Source organism: Pygocentrus nattereri, chromosome 5 (genome assembly GCF_015220715.1).
Source record: "Pygocentrus nattereri isolate fPygNat1 chromosome 5, fPygNat1.pri, whole genome shotgun sequence".
NCBI classification, from domain to species: Eukaryota; Metazoa; Chordata; class Actinopteri; order Characiformes; family Serrasalmidae; genus Pygocentrus; species Pygocentrus nattereri.
The window spans coordinates 27,600,065-27,623,313 of record NC_051215.1 but is presented as its reverse complement, the minus strand read 5'-3'; the positions used below and the strand labels follow the sequence as shown (position 1 = coordinate 27,623,313).

Genomic DNA, 23,249 nt, shown 5'->3' with positions numbered 1-23,249 from the left:
CACACAGGGGAGGGACGAGGTGAGAAACAGCAGTCAGAAAAGAAAGTGAGTCAGTAGGAAGTTATTTCATGTGCCGTGCTCTAAAAAGAGAAAACTGACAATAAATGTTGTTGAAATCTGACTGAATTAGACTTTCAATTGTTGACCGTATAAGATGTTGATATAACTACTAGGCTACTGCGGTAAACAGTATATGGCACTGAATCAAGTGAGAATCAGTTTCTCATCATGATGTCTTCCAGTCATTTTATCATATAAGCATCACAGTCATCAAACAGGGTCCTTACATGCTGTATGTTTACTACAGTATCAGTTTGTATTCTTCCTAAATGCAAAGATGATTGGCCCCAGATATCAGCGTGCATCTCAGTGCGTTAATACAGAATTCAGTTGTTGTGTGTGATCATAAGTGTGAGTACATTTTTACCACAGATGAGACTGATGTGGCAGTGAAGGTGTGAAAAGAATGATTACATGTAATGCAAAGTCATTCAGAGTCTAGAAAAATATCAGTGGTGGTGATAGGATCCGGACGTATGTAATGCCTCCGGAATGGTTATGAAAACACTGCTTGATGTCTGAGACTTTGTCTTACAGTAGTTACAAGTTAAGGTTTTGGCTTCAGATTTTTTTTTCATCCATTTGTGGCAGATAGGTACGTGCAGGGTGAGGCCAAATACCACACCTTAGTCATTATCACCATGACAAATAAAACTCAGAAGGCAGGTGCAGGTTGACTGGTGGTTGTGGGTAGTAAATAAAATGGCTATATTTGTGTTGTAGACATGGTGACGCCTGGTTCCTATCAGCACCACTGTAAAGAAATATGAGTTGCTAAGTTTCTCTACAATTTCAGAGTGATTTCATATCAAACGTATTCCAATATTCAGTAATATCAGTTATTGGCCCAAGGCTATGTGCATGTGTGAGAGAAAGGGGCAGTTTATGCCTCACTCTTGTACTTGGAGCGTATTGATTCAGTGGCTCCTTGCTCCTGAGACATGGCTTCACCTCCTTACTTGTCAACATCTCTCTCTCTCTCTCTCTCTCTCTCTCTCGCGCTCTCTCTCTCTCGCTCTCTCGCTCTCGCTCTCTCGCTCTCTCTTTTTCTCTCTCCCTCGCTCTCCCTCGCTCTCTCATTCTCTCTCTCCCTAGTTAATTATTGAACACACTGACTCAGGTTACCATATAAGGCTGACTCTTGGCTTGCTAAGCGTTACAGAGGAAGAATGGGAGAGAAGACTCGCTGAGCTGTTTGCATTGCCAAGTTTAGTGAATGTGAAAGTAAACTGTGCCCAAGCTTTTGACTCTTTCCTGTGCAAATAAGTGGAGCATTTTTTTTCGCATTGATTCTTCCTTCCATGTTTTAGTCTCCTGTCCATAAGTAACATGCGCACTTGAGGAATGTGCTGCAGGAGTCTTGCGTTGACCTTGTCTGTGTTATGCTTGAGTTGTTGATGCGTGATTGTCTCATTGGTATGTAATGACGTAATGCAGCATACTCTGTTTTGTTTTGTGCAGTGCCTGATGAATGAAAAATGTAAAAGTGGGTGTGGAGTTAGCCCTGCTCATATGCCTGAGAAGATTAAAGTCCCAACCCATCTCTCTCTCTTTTTCTCTCTCTCTCTCTCTCTCTCTCTCTCTCTCTCTCTCTCTCTCTCTCTCTCTCTCTCTCTCTCTCTCTCTCTTTCTCTTTCACAGTGACAGTTACATTGTGCGCGTCAAAGCGGTGGTCATGACCCGGGATGACTCGAGTGGGGGTTGGCTAGCACAGGAGGGAGGGGGTCTCAGCAGAGTGGGTGTATGCAAGGTGATGCCTGCTGAGCTGAGTGGCCACAGTGACTTCCTCATCCATGGAGAGCGCCTCAAAGATAAGCAGGTAATACGGCTCATCATACAGTCCTCAGAAAATTGCCCGAACTGCGTCCTTCCACCTGGTTCACTGCACAAACACGACTCTCGGATGGATGGATGGATGGATGGATGGATGGATGGATGGATGGATGGATGGATGGATGGATGGATGGATGGATGGATGGATTCAACTTTGTCATTGCTCAGTACAAGGCAATGAAATGCAGTTAACATCTACCAGAAGTGCAAATAGTAGCAATAATGCAAAAACAGGCAGTGCAAATGTGCAACAATAGGCATAAATATAACATGTTTATGAAACATATAACTATATGAACAACATATACACAATTACAAATATATCTATAAATATGATGTATATGTACCTGCAGCTGCCATTCGCCCTTCTCCATCGTCCATTGTAGGTCTGCAACAGATAGTCGATCAACTCAACACACACACACACACACACACACACACTATCCACAAGTGAAGCCAGAGCATGCAGCACAGCATAGACTTTTTTGTACATATTAATTACAACTATCATATGAAACACCAAGTGTTTCCGGAGCCAAGAAACTGGGGCCTTCCCTTTTTCTGTGCTTCTTCTCCTCTATTTCAGAGACCACTTTCTTCAATTTCTGCTCACATTGGACCCCTTCATTGAGCCATTCCTTATTATGGCTCCTGTGAACCAAAATATAGATGAACAGACATTTATGCATTATGCATTAATGCATTCATTTATGCATTATCACCAACTTTGATTATAAAAACGTCAATATGGATCTTGTATTACTGTTACTTTTACAAATAATATGCACCTTAAAGGGGAGAGTTCCAGAGTCAAAATTGGTCACTGCAATGGTGGTGATAGGAACTAGACGTCTGAAGAGTTTTATGCCTCTAAAAGAACTCACAGAAAATTAATACATGAAATAATTGTGGATACTCTACTGTACCTGATGTCCAACACACCATTTTATGACAGTTTTGGTAGACTTGACCTTCAACTTTTAAGGCAAATAGCCTTAACTGCAATTTTTTTTCAAATTTATCACTATTTTACCATAACAGCATCAACATGCCAGTTCTCCAGGGCCAGGAAAAAAAGCTAAGCTTTTATGACTACTGATTTAGATAGCTCTAAAGTCTCCGATGGTCTTTTCTGACAGGCTATGTTGTTTTGACTGGCAGGTGATTCTGAAATGTTTTATTCGGAAAGATTTGATCTACACCAAGGCCACGCCCACATTTCACCACTGGAAGGTCGACAACAAAAAGTGTGGCCTTACGTTCCAGAGTCCCGCCGATGCTCGTGCCTTCGACCGAGGGGTGCGGAAAGCCTTGGAGGACATTACCGAAGGTGAGTGCATCTGCAGCTGAAAGCATTGAGACCAGAATGTGACTGAGGTTATGGTCCAATATGCATACATGTGCTAATGGGAACGTTTTTGTGTGCTAATGGGAGCGCTGGTGTGTAGACTCCCGTTGATAGCATATTCCAAATTGCAGAGTAGCAGAGAGTGTGTCATAATTTATGATTCATATTTACACACTTAGAAAGAGGATGTTTAGGCTCACAACTTGCTTTGCAGGACTTCGCTGTTACTCAGCCCACCATGGAAGAAATTTTTCTCAATGGGAGTTGACGATGATTTGCAAGTTACAGTTACGTTTACCTGTTTATATGAGCTTATATGAGTATTCAGTTTTATCATTATCAACACTTTTCCATTTCTTCATATTGTTTACCTATTTTAATATTGTTTTGTACTAAATCTGCCTCTCTGTTTCGTTAGACAGCGTTGGCTAGTTTTGCCCATCATCATGAAGTATAGCTATAGCTACCTGTAAGCAGAAAGCAGAGGTGTCAGGCTTACATTGGGCCATTTTGTATGCAATCAGCTCCACTGGGACCAATCTATGATGAGTATTTCTGTGTAGGGATGAGTGTCATTACATTCATTTTAATCAAGCAAATAAATTCCCTGGGAGCATGGCCAAACCTGCTACAGCATTATAAATTTTGTTTTGGGTCTGTTAGTGACAGATGATGTCATGCAGCATATCCCAGTTCTTTCCATTTGAGCTGTTGCCACATTACACACAGACACATATTTAGTCTAGATCTTCTCAGCATAACTGAAGTTATTGGAATGTACTGGCCAACATACCAGTATACAGAATGTAAATACACCAATCAGGACACAGCCTGACTAATTTTTACCTTCTTAGCCTTTTTCTTAGGTTCCTGTGGCACAATTGATATGGATATTTTTTAATATAATCAAATAAAATATATTTGCTCCATAACACTGTTATCTAAAGGATGTCAACTAGGACAGTTGGCTCTCTGCAAAATATTGTGGCTCTGTGTTTAGCTGCTAGTGAGCAATGAGGGACAAAGCGGGTGGGGGTGGTGAAAACAATACACACCGCTCCACAAAGACGGCTGTGCTGAGATAAACTAGAGAGCACAACTGCAGCTTCTTTACATCAAACAATAAGCAAGAAACACTTTTAGAAAACTGCAAAGTTTACCGACTAAATTAACAATTTAGACTGTGACTGTGAATTAGCCATCTTGAGTCTGTTGATGACTGAAAGAAAAGCTTCACCGCTGAGTCGTCATGTAGAAGCCTGGAGTCTCCACACCAGATTCTAACACAGCGATTTACTCACTTTGTGCTGTTTTGCTTTCATTGTGAAAAGTACATGTTCCATTCCGCAAGCACGGTGTTGAGGCATGCCGCAGCCTTATCTGAAGAATACTTACAGGCCTATGGGGGATCTAAATGCGGCTAGCTGTATAACCAGCTGCAGAGAGAATACACAAGCCACATGTTGACAGTGTGAATGTGATACAGGCCTTGGCGATGGGCTCTGGAATGGCTGCTCGGAGTTGGGTTTCGTCCTCCAGTCAGCAGTCACATGTGACCGGTTGTGTTTGTTTCACTCTGTTTCTGTCTCTCCTCTCTCTCGGACTGTCTGCCTGTCTCTTGATGCATGCTAGGTCTCCTTCCACCCCTTGACCCCACTCACCATTATAGACAGGATATGTGAGTTCTGTCCGCTCATGTCTCCTTTGTGTGTGTTTTATTTTAGGTTCCACTACTTCCTCTTCAACACTCCAGAATGAGGCAGAGCTGGGCGACGATGATGTATTCACAGTAAGCTCCTTTTTATCTCGCAGAGGAAACGCTTGCCAGTTTGCCAGTTCCAGTTTGTGAGAACAATGTTGCACAGACTTCAGCACAGCACCAAGCATAGATGGCATTATGATTTATTATTATTATTATTATTATTATTATTATTATAAAATGCAGTTCCAGTTAGGGGTGGACATTATGAAGATATTTGTTGTTGTAGTGATAAATACATTAAAACATACTTTTCTTAGTATATGAAGGGAAATGAAGGGGAATTCCACCATTTTTTCAAAAGTTCTGTATAATTTAATCATTAAGATGTAAACAAAATCATTCGGAGTGGTTTGATGTGAAATACTGTACTCTAAAGCAGGTTTTCACTACAAACAAGCTGAAGCAGACCTGATTCTACCCTGTTTCAATTAGTTGGTCTTAGACTTCAAACATTTCATCAGGTGACCTGCTTTGTTGGAGTGAAAACCTGCAGCCACACCGGCCCTCTGCAGATAAGATTGGACAACCCTGCTCTAAAGGTTCCCTGACAGAAAACGATTACATGAAATCATTACGAATATTTTGCCTGATGCCTGAGACATTGTTTTAGGTTTGTTTTTGCAAGAAGGTTTTGGTCTAAAATGTAATGTTTCAAATTGTTCAAGTTGTATTTTTTCAGATTTACCACTGTATTTCCATTATCAATATTGTATTTAGAAATTCAGAAGACTGGCAAGGTAAATAAAATGGCTATATTTGTGTTGAAGACGCCTTGGTTCCTATCACCACTACTGTAAAAAAGTCAGCAAGTTTGTCTAGAACTTCTCACACCAAACCACTCTGAATGACTATGATTACATCTCAAAGGTTAAATTAGGCAGAGATTTTTAAAAATCAGTGGCATTCCCCTTTAAAGGACACTGCCCAACTGCTTTTTCCTTACAAAGAGAACATAATTAGTCCTGTTTAATTAGATTTTGATAATGTTTTCAAAATGTGCCACTTTTGGTTCTTTTTTCTGTGCCAACTTATCAAGTCCTATATATCATGACACTTATTGTTTATCATCAAAATATCAAGCAGTATTGTAATGTTTTTTTGCAGTCACCCACCCTTCCTGTTGTACAACCTGATTGGCTGAGTTGTTGTAAAATACACACATATGTTGTATGCACACATTAATTAAATTCTGTATGAATGAAGAAAGTTCATATAGAATAGCCTTCGATCACCATGTTGCGTGGCAACCATACCCTACTGTCAACGACTACATTGCTCAGTGGAAAAAATGCTATAATGACATGGCTGCTTGACACTTGGCCTCCAGTGGTTTATTACTTTAGTATATCATATATGTTGTAGTATATGCAGAGTAACCCAACCCATTGACTGTCCCCTTGATATTGTATTGTGTATGTATTGCCTTTTAAGGAGAATTCTACCAATTTTATCTGCATAATTCAGTGTTTGTTATGAAATACTTCATAATGGTCGTGATAGGAATCACAGGTCACAATATCTACAGTGCAAATATCCATTTTCTAAGCCGCTTCTCCTTCAGGGTCGCGGGGGGTGCTGGAGCCTATCCCAGCAGTCATCGGACGGAAGGCAGGATACAGTCAAAATGTAGTCATTTTATTTAATATCCAAAATCACAAGTGTACCTGCATGTATCTTCTGAGTTTTTATATGTTTTATATGTTGATGACAGCAAGTTATGGTAAATCGCGTTGGGATAGTGTAGTGGTTAACACCTCTGCCTTGTAGACTGGGGTTCAATCCCCACCTGGGCAAACACCCTACACTACACCAATAAGAGTCCTTGGGCAAGACTCCTAACACCGCCTTGGCCTACCTATGTAAAATTATCCATTTGTAAGTCGCTCTGGATAAGAGCGTCAGCCAAATGCCATAAATGTAAAAAAAAAAAATAATAATTAAAATGTTTTCTTTGGGCACTATTTTGCATTCCAACACTCTGCATGTATTCCTCTGCCATGAATGGAGTTTAATAACATATTTTAGACACTGTGTCTCAAAACTATAGTAAAAGAATGTCTCCTGTTCATAACCAGTTTTGACTCTAGGTTTCTGTAGATCGGAGCATTTCACATCAAACCAAAGTCTGAATGACTTCATTTACATCTAAACTATTTAATAATGCAGAAATTTTGAGAAATTGGTGGAATTCCCCTGTAAGTGAAGCAGAGATTGAATGTCTAAACTTTATCATTCTCACCCACATCGTTCACACAGGTCCTTTTCCCTCCTATGCTTTTTTCCCCACTGTGTGTGTGTGTGTGTGTGAGAGAGAGAGAGAGAGAGAGAGAGAGAGAGAGAAGTGTCCCAGAAAAGGCCAGGTCCTTGTGATATTTTTACCCCGCAGAGGCTGCAGTTGGAGAGATGGCCCTTTGTTTCGGCAGAGATGGTGGGAGCGATAACGGGACATAGGACAGTTTTCCTGTAGCTTTTTTTTGTGACTCCTCTGACGTCCGCCAATCTCTCTTCCCCTCTCTCTCTCTCTCTCTCTCTCTCTCTCTCTCTCTCTTTTCCATCCCCTTTTTTCAGTCCCAGTCACGGGAGACGAGGAGCAGCAGGCGGGGTCAGGAGGTGACTTCCTGCTCCCCTCAGTAAAACTATCATTAGCAGCTGCTTCCTAGCTAACTGCCATCCTGATTTACTGGCGCCCAGGGCAAGGGGAGGGGCTGCATATGTGGAGGGGCGGGGGGTGAGTGCAGGGGAAACCTCATGGCTCCTCTTCCCCTCGCTGTCTGTCTCACTTTCAGGCCAAGAAGAGCCGACGGCTAAGCCAGGCATGCCGAGCTCCAAAGGGAACTCGAGCCATGGGTTCTTTCCGTCGCAGAGTTTACGCACTCTGGACGGTCTCGTCACTCTGGATTTTTGGAGGGGGCAGTTATTTCAGTGTGTTCCAATGGCTTGCGATTTTGTATCACTTCTATCAAGCCACTTCTTGTGTGAATCAGCTGCTTTTGCAGAACAGAACGAATCATGCGGCACCTCTGTGTCGAACTGCAACCGGTGCAGTTGATGGCGGCCCAGGTCTGCCACTCGTGACCTTTCCAAATATTGCTGGTGGGAGGCAAGTGGCCGCAGACAGCAGAAATGCTGTTCTGGATTTACAGCTCCAAGAGATTCTGCGGGAGGGGGGGGGGCGAAGTGTTGCTGCTGCTTATGCAGGCTGGGTGTACATTCCTCCTAGATTATTCCTCCTGAACTAACCTATACTTAACCCCAGACTATTTTAGTCCATTCAGAACAGGGCAGAGGAGTCATTCAGAGACTGCTGCTGAACCACGTCCATTTACCAGGGTGTGTCACTTAAATACACACAGTGTGAGAGGCCAGGCCTCATGATAGAACAAGAATGGCCTCAAGAACAGATTATGTACTGTAGTTCCTGGAAAAAGAAACGGGTGAGGATATTTATTTTCCAGTTAAGCAGTGAAGCAGTGATCCATTGCACTATTAAATACAGCTTTTTTTTTCTTTTTAATGAATACCTGTCTCAGTATTTCTTCTCTTTCCTCATTCTCAAAAAAGCCCCTGCTACCTGTCCTAGGCTTAGCGAGGGCAGGGCTGTGTACACATGCATCTCAAGGCGCTGTTGCATCAGCCATAACGTTGAGCCGCCATGCAGATGAGACAATGAGAAAGAAAAGCCCAGCTCTGTATGAGTCACCTATGGTGCACTCAGCGGTAGAGCAGGCCAGTCCACCTACATACTGTGTACAACCCTGTGCCTCACCCCCACCTCCATCCCCGCCCCCTTAAAAAAATGTGTGACGGCTCAGCCCTGTAGACTTAACATTGTGACACTTCCAGTTGGTGCTAGTAGATGGATTAGCTTGGTAGATTGGACTTTGTTTTGAATGATCTTGTCGTGAGTCATGAGATGTTGGAGGTGTGTTTTGATCTGGAGAGGTGACGAAAAAAAAGGACAGTTTTATGTCCTTTTCTGGGCTGGAGGTTAGGGATCCAGCCTTGTGACCAGAAGGTCGCCGGTTCGATCCCCAGAGCCGACAGCACATGACTGAGGTGTCCTTGAGCAAGACACCTAACCCCCAACTGCTCCCCGGGCGCTGTGGATTGGGCTGCCCACTGCTCTGGGCAAGTGTGCTCACTGCCCCTAGTGTGTGTGTGTGCTCACTAGAGTGTATGAAGTTCACTTCACGGATGGGTTAAATGCGGAGGTGAAATTTCCCCGTTGTGGGACTAATAAGGGTCTCTTAATAGTAATAACAATGTTGTTGATCAGCTAGTTTTACAAATAATGGAAGCTTGTGTGCACGTATGTGAAAACTGTGTGCCTAAAGTCATCACAAACTTCCTTCTGATGGCAACAATTTGGTAGGCTGGCTTTGCATGGTGAAACTCACACAACTAGTTGCATGTTGAGAGTTGCTGTAACATAGTAACACTACTAGACTGTTACACAAAGCAGTTTAAAAACAATCAAATGAGTTGCAGGATGTTCTACATCACGCAACTCAAGTACAATTTAGTTTCATGTAGGTTTCATGCAAATAAAGTTGCATGAAAGTTTCACTGTGTAAAGCCAGCCCTAAATAATTACAAATATGTGTATATGTGATCTTCGTATAAAAGCAATTAATTGTTCAGCCTTATTTCTGACACTGTATTACATACTCTTAGGTGTAAAAAAATTGTGTGAATTTGTTTTTTTTTCACTCAACTAACTGTGAGAAGAAGAAAGTAAAGAACCAATGCTTTGCATACATACTAATCTTAATCAAAGCTCTTTGCTAAATTTGCATGGAGTTGAGACACTGAAGTAAGAGCCATACTAAAAATTCAGTGGACTGCTGTGGTATGATGACTTAGACAGTGGAGAAAATGAAAACGCAGATAAGAATCGATGATGGGGAATTGAGCACACCCTTTCGCAGCTTCAAGTGTGCGCATGTTGTTGTGTAAGAACCTGCAAATGTTGAGCTGAGTTGTGTGTGGGCTATATGTTTGAGTTCCACGGTTGCACACACAGAGCGATTCAGGTTGAGCCGGTAAACACACTTGACTGTTTGAGAAAAAGGCTGTGCCTCTGACTCTGGCCGCCTGTCGACTGGGGGAAAGAGGGGAGGAGGGTGTGATTGACAACTTCCTGTGCTGCAGCAGAGCCCAAGCGAGGGAAGGGCCTCACTGTATACGGAGCTGACGGCCAGGGCCCTGGAGGACACGCAGAGGAAGTGGGATAGGAAGGACTAACAGTCCTGAGGAGAGGGAGAGAAAGAAGAGTAGAAGAGGGGGAAAAAGTAAAAGGAATCAGTGCTGCTTTATGTAGGAAGATCCTTCGTTCCACTCTGTCCTGCCTGGCTTCCTCAGACTGAACATCTGTATTTTGAGTGCCAGCTATCAGGATATCATAGTGGAGGAACAAGTAAATACGGTCGAATGCAAAAGTTTGAACACCTGCAGTCACGTGTTTTGTTGAATTAGAGAAAATAAGATAAGATCCTCTACAGGGGACATACTTCCTTGCAAACTGGCATTTGTTTCTGCAAATGTTAGTACAGTATATTTATTTTCTGGGTTTAACATATTCGAAACACATGAAATAGAAAACGTGCCGTAACTTTTATTTTTATTTATTTTCCAGGATATTAAGTTCAGTAAATAAACAGTAGCCGTGTGTTTAATGTGCAGAAGTGTGTACTCTGTGGAGTATGTATTAACTTTATTTCACTTACTGTATATGAACACGTATTGACTGAATTCTTTATTAATGCAGAAATATATATGAAATAGTCTTTGATCGTTACATCGTTTGGCATCCATGCTCTGCTGCTAAGAGACTATATTCCTTGCTGGAAAAATTGTTATGGCCTGGAATCTCTGCACTTGCACAGTCGTTGTAAAAGTCACTGTAATGCACGGATCCAGGCTTATTACTTTAGTGTATTGTATGCAAAGTAGTATATTCAGAGGTGTAGCAGTCTCTGCTAGAAAAGGCGGGTCTTTTCTGTGACGTGTGCATTTTTATCATAAGCAAATCACATAAGAGTATCTTTCAAACATCTGGTCATAACATGACCAGAGAAACTGCAAGCAGTGATTTGTAACTTCATAGATACTATGACAGCAACAATTGGGTTGTTTTATTATAATAAATTTAATTAAGTTATCAGTGGTAAAATTATAAGCCCTCTGTTGCTTTCACTCTAGTAGCCTAAAGCTTCAGGAACATCGAACATGAGTAAAATTTGTCTGGTAAAAAGGTCAGTTTGTACTGAATGGTAGATGATGCAGGAATGCAAAAAACAGAATTCCCTTCGGTAGCGGTTCATTTGTCTTTTTTGAGAGTTGCGCTGAGTCGTAGAGTTCATCTTGTAAACTTTGGGCGTGTGAGCCAACAGAAAAAAGTGGAGAGCTGTGGTTTCATATTTCTCAAAAAACTGCTCAACTGTTTTTTCATGAATATAACACTGCTGGTCACTCACACTACAAATAGTTAACTAGCTACCATCAAAAATACATTCCTGCCCATACTCCGAATGTTTGCTTCCCCTGATGCATTGAGGAGCCACATAGCTCTACATGACACCTCCCCAGACTGCCCCCTACCCCCCAACTGAATTTGCAGTGCAGGGGTCATTGGTTCCAGTCCTGGAGGGCCAGTGTCTAATTTTGTTTCCCTCATCAATACAGTTTCTATACTTGGAAATTAAATCTTCTTCTTCTTCTTCTTCTTCTTCTTCTTCTTCTTCTTCTTCTTCTTCTTCTTCTTCTTCTTTCGGCTGCTCCCTTTAGGGGTCGCCACAGTGGATCATCTAGCAGGACGCACTACTGTCTTGTAAAACTTCCCTTTCACTCTTGCTGCTATCCTTCTGTCACACATCAGCCCTGACACCCGTCTCCACCCACTCCATCCTGCCTGCACCCTCTTCTTCACCTCTTTTCTACACTGTCCATTGCTCTGGATGGTTGACCCAAGATATTTGAAGTCATCCACCTTTACGACCTCTACTCCTTGCATCTTCACCTTTCCACCTGCCTCCCTCTCATTCACACACACGTATTCTGTCTTGTCTCTACTGACCTTCATTCCTCTCCTCTCCAGTGCAAACCTCCACCTCTCCAGATTCTCTTCCACCTGCTCTCTACTCTCACCACAGATTACAATGTCATCTGCAAACATCATGGTCCATGGAGCCTCCTGCCTGACCTCATCTGTCAACCTTTCCATCACCATTGCAAATAAGAAGGGGCTCAAAGCTGATCCCTGATGTAACCCTACCTTCACCTTGAAACCATTTGTCACTCCAACTCCACACCTCACCACTGTCTCACTATCCTCATACATGTCCTGCACCACCCATACTTTTCAGCTACACCTGACTTCCTCATACAGTACCACAGTTCCTCTCTTGGCACCCAATCATATGCCTTCTCTAGATCCACAAAGACACAATGTAGCTCCTTCTGACCTTCTCTGTACTTCTCTACCAACACTCTCAATGCAAAAATTGCATCTGTGGTACTCTTTCTGGGCATGAAACCAAACTGCTGCTCACTGATCTGAACCTCTCGCCTTAGCCTTGCTTCAACAACTCTTTCCCATACCTTCATGGTGTGGCTCATCAACTTTATACCTCTGTAATTACTGCAGCTCTGCACATCACCCTTGTTCTTAAAAATGGGGACCAGTACACTGCTTCTCCACTCATCAGGCATCCTCTCACTCTCCAGGATTTTGTTAAACAACCTGGTTAAAAAGTCCACTGCCTTCTCTCCTAAACATCTCCATACCTCCACAGGTATGTCATCTGGTCCAACTGCCTTTCCATTCTTCATCCTTTTTAAAGCTGCCCTCATTTCCACCTTACCAATTCTCTGCACTTCCTGATCCACTAACTCTCCCCCCGTTCTCCTCCTCTCTCTCTCGTTTTCCTCATTCATTAGTTCTTCAAAGTACTCCTTCCATCTACTCAACACTCTGTTCACTCACTAGTACACTTCCCTCTCTATCCTTTATCAGATACGATACAAGTCCTTTACTCCTTCTTTACTGTCCAGCCTCTCATACAGCTCATCATAGGCCTGAGCCTTTGCCTTTGCCAACATTCTTTTCGCTATGCGACTAGCCTCACAGTACTCCTGCCTACTTCCTTTATCTCTCTGGTTATCCCACTTTTTCTTAGCTGCCTTCTTCTTCTGAATACTCTCCTGGACTTCCTTATTCCACCACCAACTTTCCTTGCCTTCTTTCCTCTGACCAGACGAAACACCCAACACATTTTTGCCAGTTTCTCTCACCACCTTAGCTGTAGTTTCCCAGTCCTTGGGTATACCTGGAAATTAAATAATGAGTTCAAATTGATTGAGCTCGAAATCAACAACCTGTGCTGAACTTAAGCCCTCCTATGTCAGAATTGATGACCCCTGTTGTAATGGTTCTGAGGCTTGCAAAAGACTGCGTATAATAGTAAATATCTGCTTTATGTCTGCAGGTACTTTTTCTAACTAAATGGAAAAGTAACAGTGAAAATCAAAGTGGAACATGCATAAGGAAGGCAAGTTGCCCCCAAGCGGTTCTTCTCTGAGGTGTTAACTTTATTCCTGTTCTTCTATACTGTAGGTTAGCACTGTGTACGGTCTGCTACTATAACTGTCAGTTTTTGTCTTCATCATCCCCGCTCCCCTCGTGTCTTGTAAGGTCAATGTGTTATAAAGTTTAGTTTTTTCTCCAGTTTGATGTGATGTTGTTCAGGCTGTATGAATTGGATTGGTCTGGTATGATTTGGTGCTGAGGGGAGGGGTTGGTGTTTGGCTGGTGTAATTTAATGAAGGAGGCCCATTTGTGAAATTACCCAAAAGACTCCAGCACCCCCCCAAAACGTCATTGCCCCCAGCTCTCTCTCCCCACTCATTATCTCCCTGCCCTCCCCCACTGAGCCACTGATTGCAAGTCATTAAGCAGGCTGTATTCGCTGGGCTTGCTACGAAGGTATGCCTTTGAATCAGAGTCAGGCCACATGTGCCTTTGAAGTCTCTCTTTATCTCTGCTACGCCACTAACTTTAGAGCCCTTTGATAAGATGACTGATTTTTAAGAGGGTTAGCATTTTTGCTTAAATTTGCTGCGTTTGCTGTCTGTCCCTCTCTCTCTCTCCTTCTCTCCCTCTGTCCTCTCTCTCTCTCTCTCTCCGTTCTTTTCATTCCCACTCAGTTCTTCCTCCTCTTCCCTCTCCCTCTCGGGCCAGTGCGCTCGGGCCTGCCGAGTAAACATTCGAAAAGGGTCTGTGTTTTTAATTATCTCCAGCAGGCCTGGTTCAGCTATCCTCCTAAACATATTTTTAAATCATGTTGGCTTGGGCTCTTGGCAGCACTGTGAGGGATGCCTGTATTATTTTTGGCTGACAGTTCTAAGGACTTTGTACGAACACAAAGGAGAAGCGCTCAACCAGGCCGGGTCGGTCCAGGCCGGGGTTGGAGCCTGCGGAGAGAGAAGAGAGCCCAGCTCGGGCCACTGTCCCGGGACTCCTGTTTAGTCTGTCCTGCTGCAGCTCACACATAGAAAAATAGAAAAGCTCAGTTTGACTGGCACTTGCTCCCACAATGGGGGACAGCTGCAGTGAGTAGTCGACAAAGTTGATGACATCGACGTTGAAAAAAAAGTCGACATGGATTTTTACTGTTGATGTTTCGTTTCCTTAAGAAAATCTCCAATTCTCGTATGATTCACATGGTCATTCTGATAGGTTGCAGGATGCGACAGGAAGCTTCTGCTGGCTTCTGTTGTTTCACTACTCTAAAAAAAGAAGAAATCACTTGCGGCACAGACAGAACTTTGAGGTATAGATTGGTTGATTAACATAGATCAGTCAATTAATATATAGTAATCGATAGGTTGGTAGTTCTTACATCAAATTTATTGCCCGTGGCCTCTGTGTGAATTGTACGTAGTGTCTTGTGTCTGCACTTTAAGGAAAGGAGGCCTATAGGTGTTTTTAGAGCTTATAGGTGTTTTTGAGAAATTCCCCGTTGTGACTAATAAAGGCTTATATTACCTCATCTTATTTTAGCTTAGCTTATCTTATCTTGGTTTTGAAACCTTTCAAAAACAATTCATAGGTTCATGTAGTCCAGTGAGGCTGAACCTGATGCTCATAACACAAAAGTCTGGAAACAGACATGTGAAGTTTTGTGGGGTGGATGTACAGTTATTAGGGTGGGAACAAACTCAAATTCTTACTAATCCAACATTCGTACTAATCCAACATTTTATGAAGCCAGAGGTTAATGTAGCGGGCGATGGTGTGCTTATCAACATTGTCCAATGAACACCAAATCTGTCAGTAGCCCATAGATGTAACATAAACTAGAGTTGCTGAAAATTCCCCCCTAAAAACTCAAATGATCCCCTTAAAATCTTGGCTTATTACATACTAACTACAGGGACTTCAATGCAAACTGTCCAAGCTTTCTTAGGTTATAGAAGTGTGCAATCAAACTTTGGACTTACAGGTGGGCCCTAGCCATTAAAAGGGTTAAGCATGTTGATGTGTATCATATGTGCACTAAAAAATTAACATTACCTCTTGCGAAGGGAAAAACAGTTTTGGTAACTAATGATAGCATTTTGCTAGCTATGTTTTGAGAGACATTTTACAAGAAACTATTTACCTTTGAGGAAAAACTTCCTGCTGGAGATGCAAGAAAAGTAGCTATAGCTAAGCTAAAGACTAAAGCAGAGCAAAGTAAGTGTGTGTTTTTGTTTATACTGTATTTTGTCTATACTAGGACATTAGCACATACTGAGACATATGTACAGCCAAATGAACATAAAATGTTGTGGCTTCCAAGGTGGTTTGACTTTTGTTGAAAGGACAAAATGGCTTTTCTTAACATTTGGGTTGCCAACCCCTACTCCAGGACTTTAAAAGAGCGTAGACCAGAGAAATTTGAGTGAAATTTTTAGTGAGGCATACTGTTGTTCTCAGCAGATTTAACCACAATCTAGCAACAAAAGTGTATAAGGTTGCCCCCAGACAAGTATCCTTGTCTCGAGATTGTATCAGCCCCCATGAGACTAGCATTCAGGTTGAAAAAAGCTGGTGAGTAGATACTTTCATGTAATACAGTGTTTTCATGAGTCTGAAAGAAACTGGTAGGGGTACTGTGTGCTGTGGTCCTTTTAATGTAGGTATTTTCAAACTGATAATAGCATTTGTGTAATGGCACCAAAAAGTGAACTTTCCATGCTGAAGCACTTCAGGGATCTGCCAACAGGTTCTAGAAATCAAGAGTGGTGCTTCTCATAAATGACACTGTGTAATATTGTTTATTCATAGCAATATAGCAAGTTTTCTTTGGAATTTGTGCAAATAGCATGAAATGCATATTGGATATTATTGAAAAGGGGACAGAGTATACTTGGGTGGCTGTTAGGATACTTTGGGGTGGCCATATATAGAAAAACACAAATATATGTCATTCAGCTTATGTAATGTAGTAATTGTAGTAAAGCATGCACCTTATTGTGCATTTTCATGTGCATGCTTATGTGTTGTGTCTGCGCGAGAGCTCCACCTGCCAGGTGGTTGTTTGAGAGCCGGTGGTGGTTGAGGGAAGCAATGCAGCCAAAAGGAAGCAGCACCCGCAGACTTTCAGCCGCTAATCACTGAAGCCATGTCCCATCCGGCCAGGCTGTCTGTCTGCCTTTCTGTCTGTCTGTCTGCCTGTCTGTCTGTCCACTCAGCCGACCTCCACAGGGAACTGGCTGTCTGCACTGCTCTTATGTTTTGTGTCTCGCGAGTGCGCCAAAGTTTTTGTTGGAGGGCAGCCTGGGAGAGAAAGGCTGCATTTTCTGTTCACATGCTGGATGTGGACCTGTGGCCAGGCCAGAGAGGGAAGGAGAGCGGGAGAGAGAAAGAAGAGAGAATGAAAGTGCACAGCTCGTCTCCATTGACTCTCAGAAAGGCTGAAACAGGGCAGTGTTTCAGGGCCTCCGCACCACTCCTACCTGGCAGGGAAAGCGCTGTGCAAAAGCCGCCCTCATTTCCCTTCTGCCTGACTACATGCTCACACACTTTCTCTCTTTAGCACTTATGGTGACACATACGTGGTGAAAGGCATGCACAAGTCCAATTTTATCTCTCTCGATGTCGATTGTAGATTTATTTATTTCAAAATTTATTTAATTGTATTGAAATTGTGCAGATTTCAAAAAGCTGTAGTTTTAATTCATGTCTTAACAAGTGTGAAATGAGGAAATTTAACCTAATAACACAGAGCTTGTCAGCTGGAGAGCACACTGCATTCACTTTCTTATAATTTGTCACATTTAAATGTTTCAGATCATCCAACTAATTTTAATATAAGATAAAGACAATACAAGTAAGCACAAAATGCAACTGTCCCATAGATGCCATTTTCACCGTGTATCGTTCTTATTGTGGAATTGTGTGTGTTGAGGCAAGTGAGGCCTGCAGTTCTTTAGATGTTCTTCTGGGTTCTTTTGTGACCTCCTGGATGAGTCGTTGATGCACATTTGTAAAACTTCCCATGCCTGGGAAGATTCACCACTGTTCCAAGTTTGCTCCATTTGTGTATAATTGTTCTCACTGTGGTTCGCTGGAGTCTGAGCCTGGCAGATTTCACTGACTTTGTTTCACATCTGTATTTGAATCTTTTAGAACGTGACATCTTGTGCTGCTTTTTGAGGCCTTCTAGCCTGTTTCACAGGTTCTATTTAAGTGACATTTAGATTCAACAGATCTGGTAGTAACCATGCCTGGATTTGGCTAGTGAAACTGAACCCAGTAGTCTATTCTATAGAATTTGGTTAACTGGTTAATTTAGTAGCTATGGGGGCCATAACATTTTCACATAGAGCCAGGTAGACCTGAACACAGACCATTCAAATGTGGATAGCTGACATCTGACAAATATCCAGTCCATTTACCCCTTTAATCCCTTTACAATAAGCAGTCTGCTCTTCTCCTTTTTAATCAGCTCTTCAACTTAAATAGCGAGGCCTCAGCATGGTGTACTGTTTATTTTGATGCATACATGATCTAATAAAGCCAATTTACAGAGTACATTTTTACTTTGTTAAACATTTGAACAGAAATATACTTCACACTTGAGTCGCTTCTGTTGTTACGGCGATGAAACAATCCACTAATAAGCTCTTACTGATCTGCTCTCCATTCTAAATGTGTGCTCAGAAACTATCCAAGTGCATCCAACAGCAAAGGCAGTGTGGAGCTTCTTTTGTATAGGGATAGAAAATATGGTAGCACACTGGAAGATCCACATGCTGGTTGACAGGGACTAAGCCAAAGACACCAGATAGGATTAAGAGCATTAGTATCAGTGTCATTACTGTTTAGGGACAGAGCCGTGTCATAGCAAGCTCTTCAGTTTTGCATGAACTTGATGAACTAATACAGGCCAGTGTGTGCATAATTAGTAACATTTTCCTAGCTCGAGATTTACTGTAACCACTTTTTTGTGGTCCTATTAATGGAGTGTTTGAACACTAATTCATTTCAGAGGCCCTTCAGTTTATTTATTTTATTATTTTTTTTGAGAGAGAGAGAATGGCCTATAGCGAGTGCATGCCTTCAACCCGAGAGGTTCTCCATAGCTCTCTGCCTAATGATGATGTCATGGACCAGTGCTTTGGGTTTTGTGTGCGATGGGCAAAAATCCAGCAGGCTGGATTCATTTAGAGCCTCTCTAATAACAGGGAGACTTCAGAAGGGTTTTTACAAATCCTGCGGCCTGGGGCTTTATATATATATATATATATATATATATATATATATATATATATTTTTTTTTTTTTTTATTTTTTTTTTTTTTTTTATTCATACTGAAGTTGAGCCACGTCATGTCAGATTGACTACACTGGTGTGTGTGTGTGTGTGTGTGTGTGTGTGTGTATGTGTCTGTGTGGCTGTTGAGCAGTGCCAACAGCCTATGAGATCATGGAAAACTGCACTCACTCAATACAGCACCTGGCTGCTGGGTGTCTTTATCTTGTCTTGAACACCGGACCACGCATCACCCGCCTTCACCTTCTTTTCTGTCTCCTCCATCAGGCGGGAGTTGGGGGAAATCAATACTTTAACCACAGCAGATCTTTTGCCTTTATTTGTGTGTGCTTATATTATAGTTATGGGTTTGATTGGGACTGTTTGTCTTTGTGCCACAGACCGCTACCGACAGCTCCTCCAACTCCTCCCAGAAGAAGGAGCAGGTCATACAGCCTTTGGCCACCACCACCTTCTATGAGCCGCACCGCCATCACTGCATCTTGGGGCACTTTCATGAGCAGTACAGGACCTCGGACCGCTACTTCCTGGACCAGGTGGGTGACACGTGGCTGGGAGCACAGTGACCTTTGTGTGTTGAAAAATAAGAACTAACCAGTGAAACCTCTCAGCTGCACCCTGAACACTATGATATTCATACCACCACTACTAGAAGTTTTTCACTATTAGTGTTTTTTTTTTTTTGAGTTGCTGTTTAAAGCTGTGCTATGTAAGTTGTGGGGATTTGGAAACCTCTCTGGTGGAAATGTGAAATTGCACACAACATGCAGAACATGTGCTTTAGACCCCTTTGCTGAGCATATTGAAAGAGAATTCAAAGAAAAAGTCAAAACTTGGTGAAGGACTTTTGAGAATATGAGTAAATGATCTACCGTTGTCCTCATCATCAGCATAATGTTCATTTTGCATTTGAGACCTAAACATCAAGCTGAACCTTCTTTTTGAGCTTGTCTAAAACATTAATACATATAGACATATGGTGTGGTAAAAAAAGCACCCCTGTACTTCTTAATTATTTAAGGCTTTACAGGGCAGTGCACACACCCCATATTTTAGCACATTTTTCATCGCCTAAGTAATTATACTTCTTTTCCTTTTAGCAAAAGATTATTACATAGTGCAGCTTGAAGTAGTTTAAGAATGAACAAAATCAGACACTTGCTTTCTGAAATTTTTACCTAAAAACTCACAGTTTACAGCTCAAAATAATATCAGTCAGTAAAGCATTGCTTAACTAAAACTACTGAAGTCTGTTCAGTTCTAACTGAGCACCTTAATAGATCACTTTAGGCCCAGAACTGAAATCAAACCATAGCTCTAGTTTTAATTGAATATAACATGGGATAGGCATGACAAGAACCGACAGTCTTCTTAATCTGTTTAATGGCATTACCGTTTATTTCTGTAAAAAGTTACTTATATTGGGTTGTGGATACTCATTACCTCCAAATCAAAAAGGCCTCATGCAAAATTAGAAGCTATTAAAGCCCTCCAGGCTTCTTATTCAGTTCTTAATTTTAAAATGTATTATTAAGTAACTACTATAAATAAGTCCGTAACTGCTATAAGGGAAGGAAAAAGCTCTACTTCTGAAATTTGGAAGGGCTACATGCTTTCATAATTTGAACAGCTCCTAAGCCTCAATCTTGTTCCATGTTGCCTTTTATTTTTAGGCAGTTCCCAAGTTCCCGCGCCATGTCAGCTTTCTGGACGAGGAGGAGGAGATTGTGCGCATCAACCCACGTGAGCGCACCTGGTTGACGGGCTACGAGGACTACCGACACGCAGCGGCTCGTGACCGCTTCATTCAGGCCGAGGATATGGACTCATATGTGCACTTCGCCAAGAGCGAGCCACCGTCCAAGCATGACTACAACTACCCGTATGCCCCCAGCCACTCAGACCTGGGCCACAAGAGCCCGCGGGGAGGCTCGGAGAGCGTGGTGGTGGCCACGCAGCCAGCGGCCTTCAAACCCAAGGGCAAGCGGCGGAAAGAGGATGGTGAGCGCTCGCGCTGCGTCTACTGCCGGGACATGTTCAACCATGAGGAGAATCGGCGCGGCCAGTGCCACGACGCGCCCGATCCCATCCGGACCTGCGTGCACCGCGTCAGTTTCATGTGGTGTGCCGACAGCCTGCTCTACCACTGCATGTCGGACCCCGAGGGCGACTACTCGGACCCATGCTCGTGTGACACGGGCGATGATCGCTTTTGCCTGCGCTGGCTGGCTCTGCTGGGCCTTTCTCTGCTGGCGCCGTGCCTCTGCTGCTACCCACCGCTGCACGCCTGCCACCGCTGCGGGGTGGCCTGCGGCTGCTGTGGCGGCAAGCACAAGGCCGTCGGGTAACCCCTTGCGAACCCCACCTACTCCCAAAACTACATGTCGGAACACATGCAGGTGTATGTATGTACTATGGATGGACAGTTCAGCCACATTTGCTGTTCATTTATCCACATTTCTAAATGAATAGTCAGGGACGTGGAAGTTAAGGGTGCTGAAATATTAAGCAACATATGTATGTGATGGTCACATCACACTAGATACTGTACCAAATATTTTGTTTTTTCATTTAATAACTAAACACTTGATGGCCCAGTCGGTTTTGTCAGGGAAACCTAACCACTCCAAGTCCTTGTTCAATTCAGTTAAAAAAAAAAAAAATTAAATTTTAAAGAGTTGATGATGACAGGTGTCATATGTTAACACATATTTGAAAATATGTAAATAAATTATACAATGTGATTAAAAACTGCACTCTAAAACAATAACAGATAAATGTATGTTTTGCTCAACATACTTTGGTTTTAACGTTATTATTTATTAGATTGTGACCTGATCTGATTTTTGAAAATATAAGCCTAATTTGTTGATGAGATGTTGACAGTCTCATTTACAGTGGTTTCATGTGAAATGTTTCATTGTGAAAGAACTTAAAGACTTGAATGTCTTTATAATTGTAGGCAGAAGAACCAGGGCTCGTAAAGTCAATAGCCATTTTATTCACCATCCAGAATGACCTGTGAACCTACACATGTCTTAGTTTTTATATGTAGGGCTGATAATGGTAAAATAGAAATTAGTTTTCATTGAAGTTTTCTTCAGGGACTATTTTGCCATACAACACCCTTCAGCCACCTCTCTGCCATTAATAGATTTAAGGAAATATGTTTTAGGTCAAAATCCCACTGAGAGCAGTGGGTGCTGAATCCTCCTCAGCACCATCACCTACAATGTACGTGCGAATGGTATTCGAATCTACTGATGAGAAAATACTTCAGATTAAAAAAAATTATTTTGTTTATTATACCAAATACATGCCGTGTTTGAATACTCAGTTCTGTCCATCCTCAGTACATACACGCCAGCGAGGAGGAAGGACTCATGTAGGGGCTTCTTGGGCTTTTTTGGTTTCTTTCTTTTCAATCTCAGCCCTATTCCAGATGGACAAAAAGAAGAAAAATTGGTGCATTAAACTGGCTTGAAATTTGTTTTTCTTTTCACACACACACACACACACACACACACACACACACACACACACACACACACACACACACACACACACACGCGTGTGTGTGTGTGTGTGTGTGTGTGTGTGTGTGTGTGTGTGTGTGTGTGTGTGTGTGTGTGCGCGTGTGTGTGCGCGAGCGTGTGAATGTGTGTTCCTGTGTACTTTCCTTTTCTTTTCTTCTGGAAGTTTCTCTTCAGTTCCTTGTGAAAGAAATGGCTCTTTTTTCAGGTGGCCCATTAGAGCCTACTTGTCATGCATTACTTATGCAGGTACTTTATATTTTTACACTGATTTTTAGTTTCAAGAACTTGAATTGTTCGTTTTTCACGTCACGCATGCTTGAATTAGCGAGAATCCGTTCGTTAGCCATGGCCAGCGAAGGGAGGAGTCTCTAGATGAACCAGTGTAAACCCTCTAAACATACAGAACAATAACATGGAGATTAGCCTGAGACACTAAACCTGTAGTGAGGTTGGCGGTGCGCTTGAGTGGGACGCATCTGTGTGTGTGTGTGTGTGTGTGTGTGTGTGTGTGTGTGTGTGTGTGAGCTCGCTGAAGCTTGCATGTGCGTTGTAAAGGAATGAGAACATTGTATCACAGCATAGTATTGTTATTGTATTTAAGCCAAATTTACATAAGCTGCATTGTGAGTATATGTAAATACTGTATACTCATATGTATATGTTTAAAATGTATATCCACAGCCACATTTGTTCTGCAGACAATGGACATTTTCCTTTCTGTTGATTAGAACAAAGGAGGAGGAGCTCTTTTGAATCACCACGATTGATATCCAAAGATTTTCTTTTCATCATATTTATTTTCTCAGTCAATCGAATCACCAGCCAAAGGGAGAAAGGAAGCGAGGACGCGTAGTTTGGCTCTTGCTGTGGTCATATGAGAGAGGACGAGGA

The 23,249-nt window shown here is 42.3% G+C and overlaps 1 protein-coding gene across 2 annotated transcripts in view; it reads left to right on the top strand.

Moving 5' to 3' along the window:
* Positions 1 to 22,312, top strand: part of spred2b (sprouty related EVH1 domain containing 2b) — a 58,411-nt gene extending 36,099 nt beyond the window's left edge. For both annotated transcript variants that reach the window (XM_017690692.2, XM_017690694.2), the window contains exons 2-6: positions 1,702 to 1,879; positions 3,055 to 3,223; positions 4,966 to 5,030; positions 19,203 to 19,358; positions 20,496 to 22,312. In XM_017690692.2, coding sequence (XP_017546181.1) covers positions 1,702 to 1,879; positions 3,055 to 3,223; positions 4,966 to 5,030; positions 19,203 to 19,358; positions 20,496 to 21,170 — 1,243 coding nt within the window. In that variant the 3' untranslated portion in view covers positions 21,171 to 22,312. The remainder of the gene's footprint in view (positions 1 to 1,701; positions 1,880 to 3,054; positions 3,224 to 4,965; positions 5,031 to 19,202; positions 19,359 to 20,495) is intronic.
* The last annotated feature ends 937 nt before the right edge of the window (positions 22,313 to 23,249 follow it).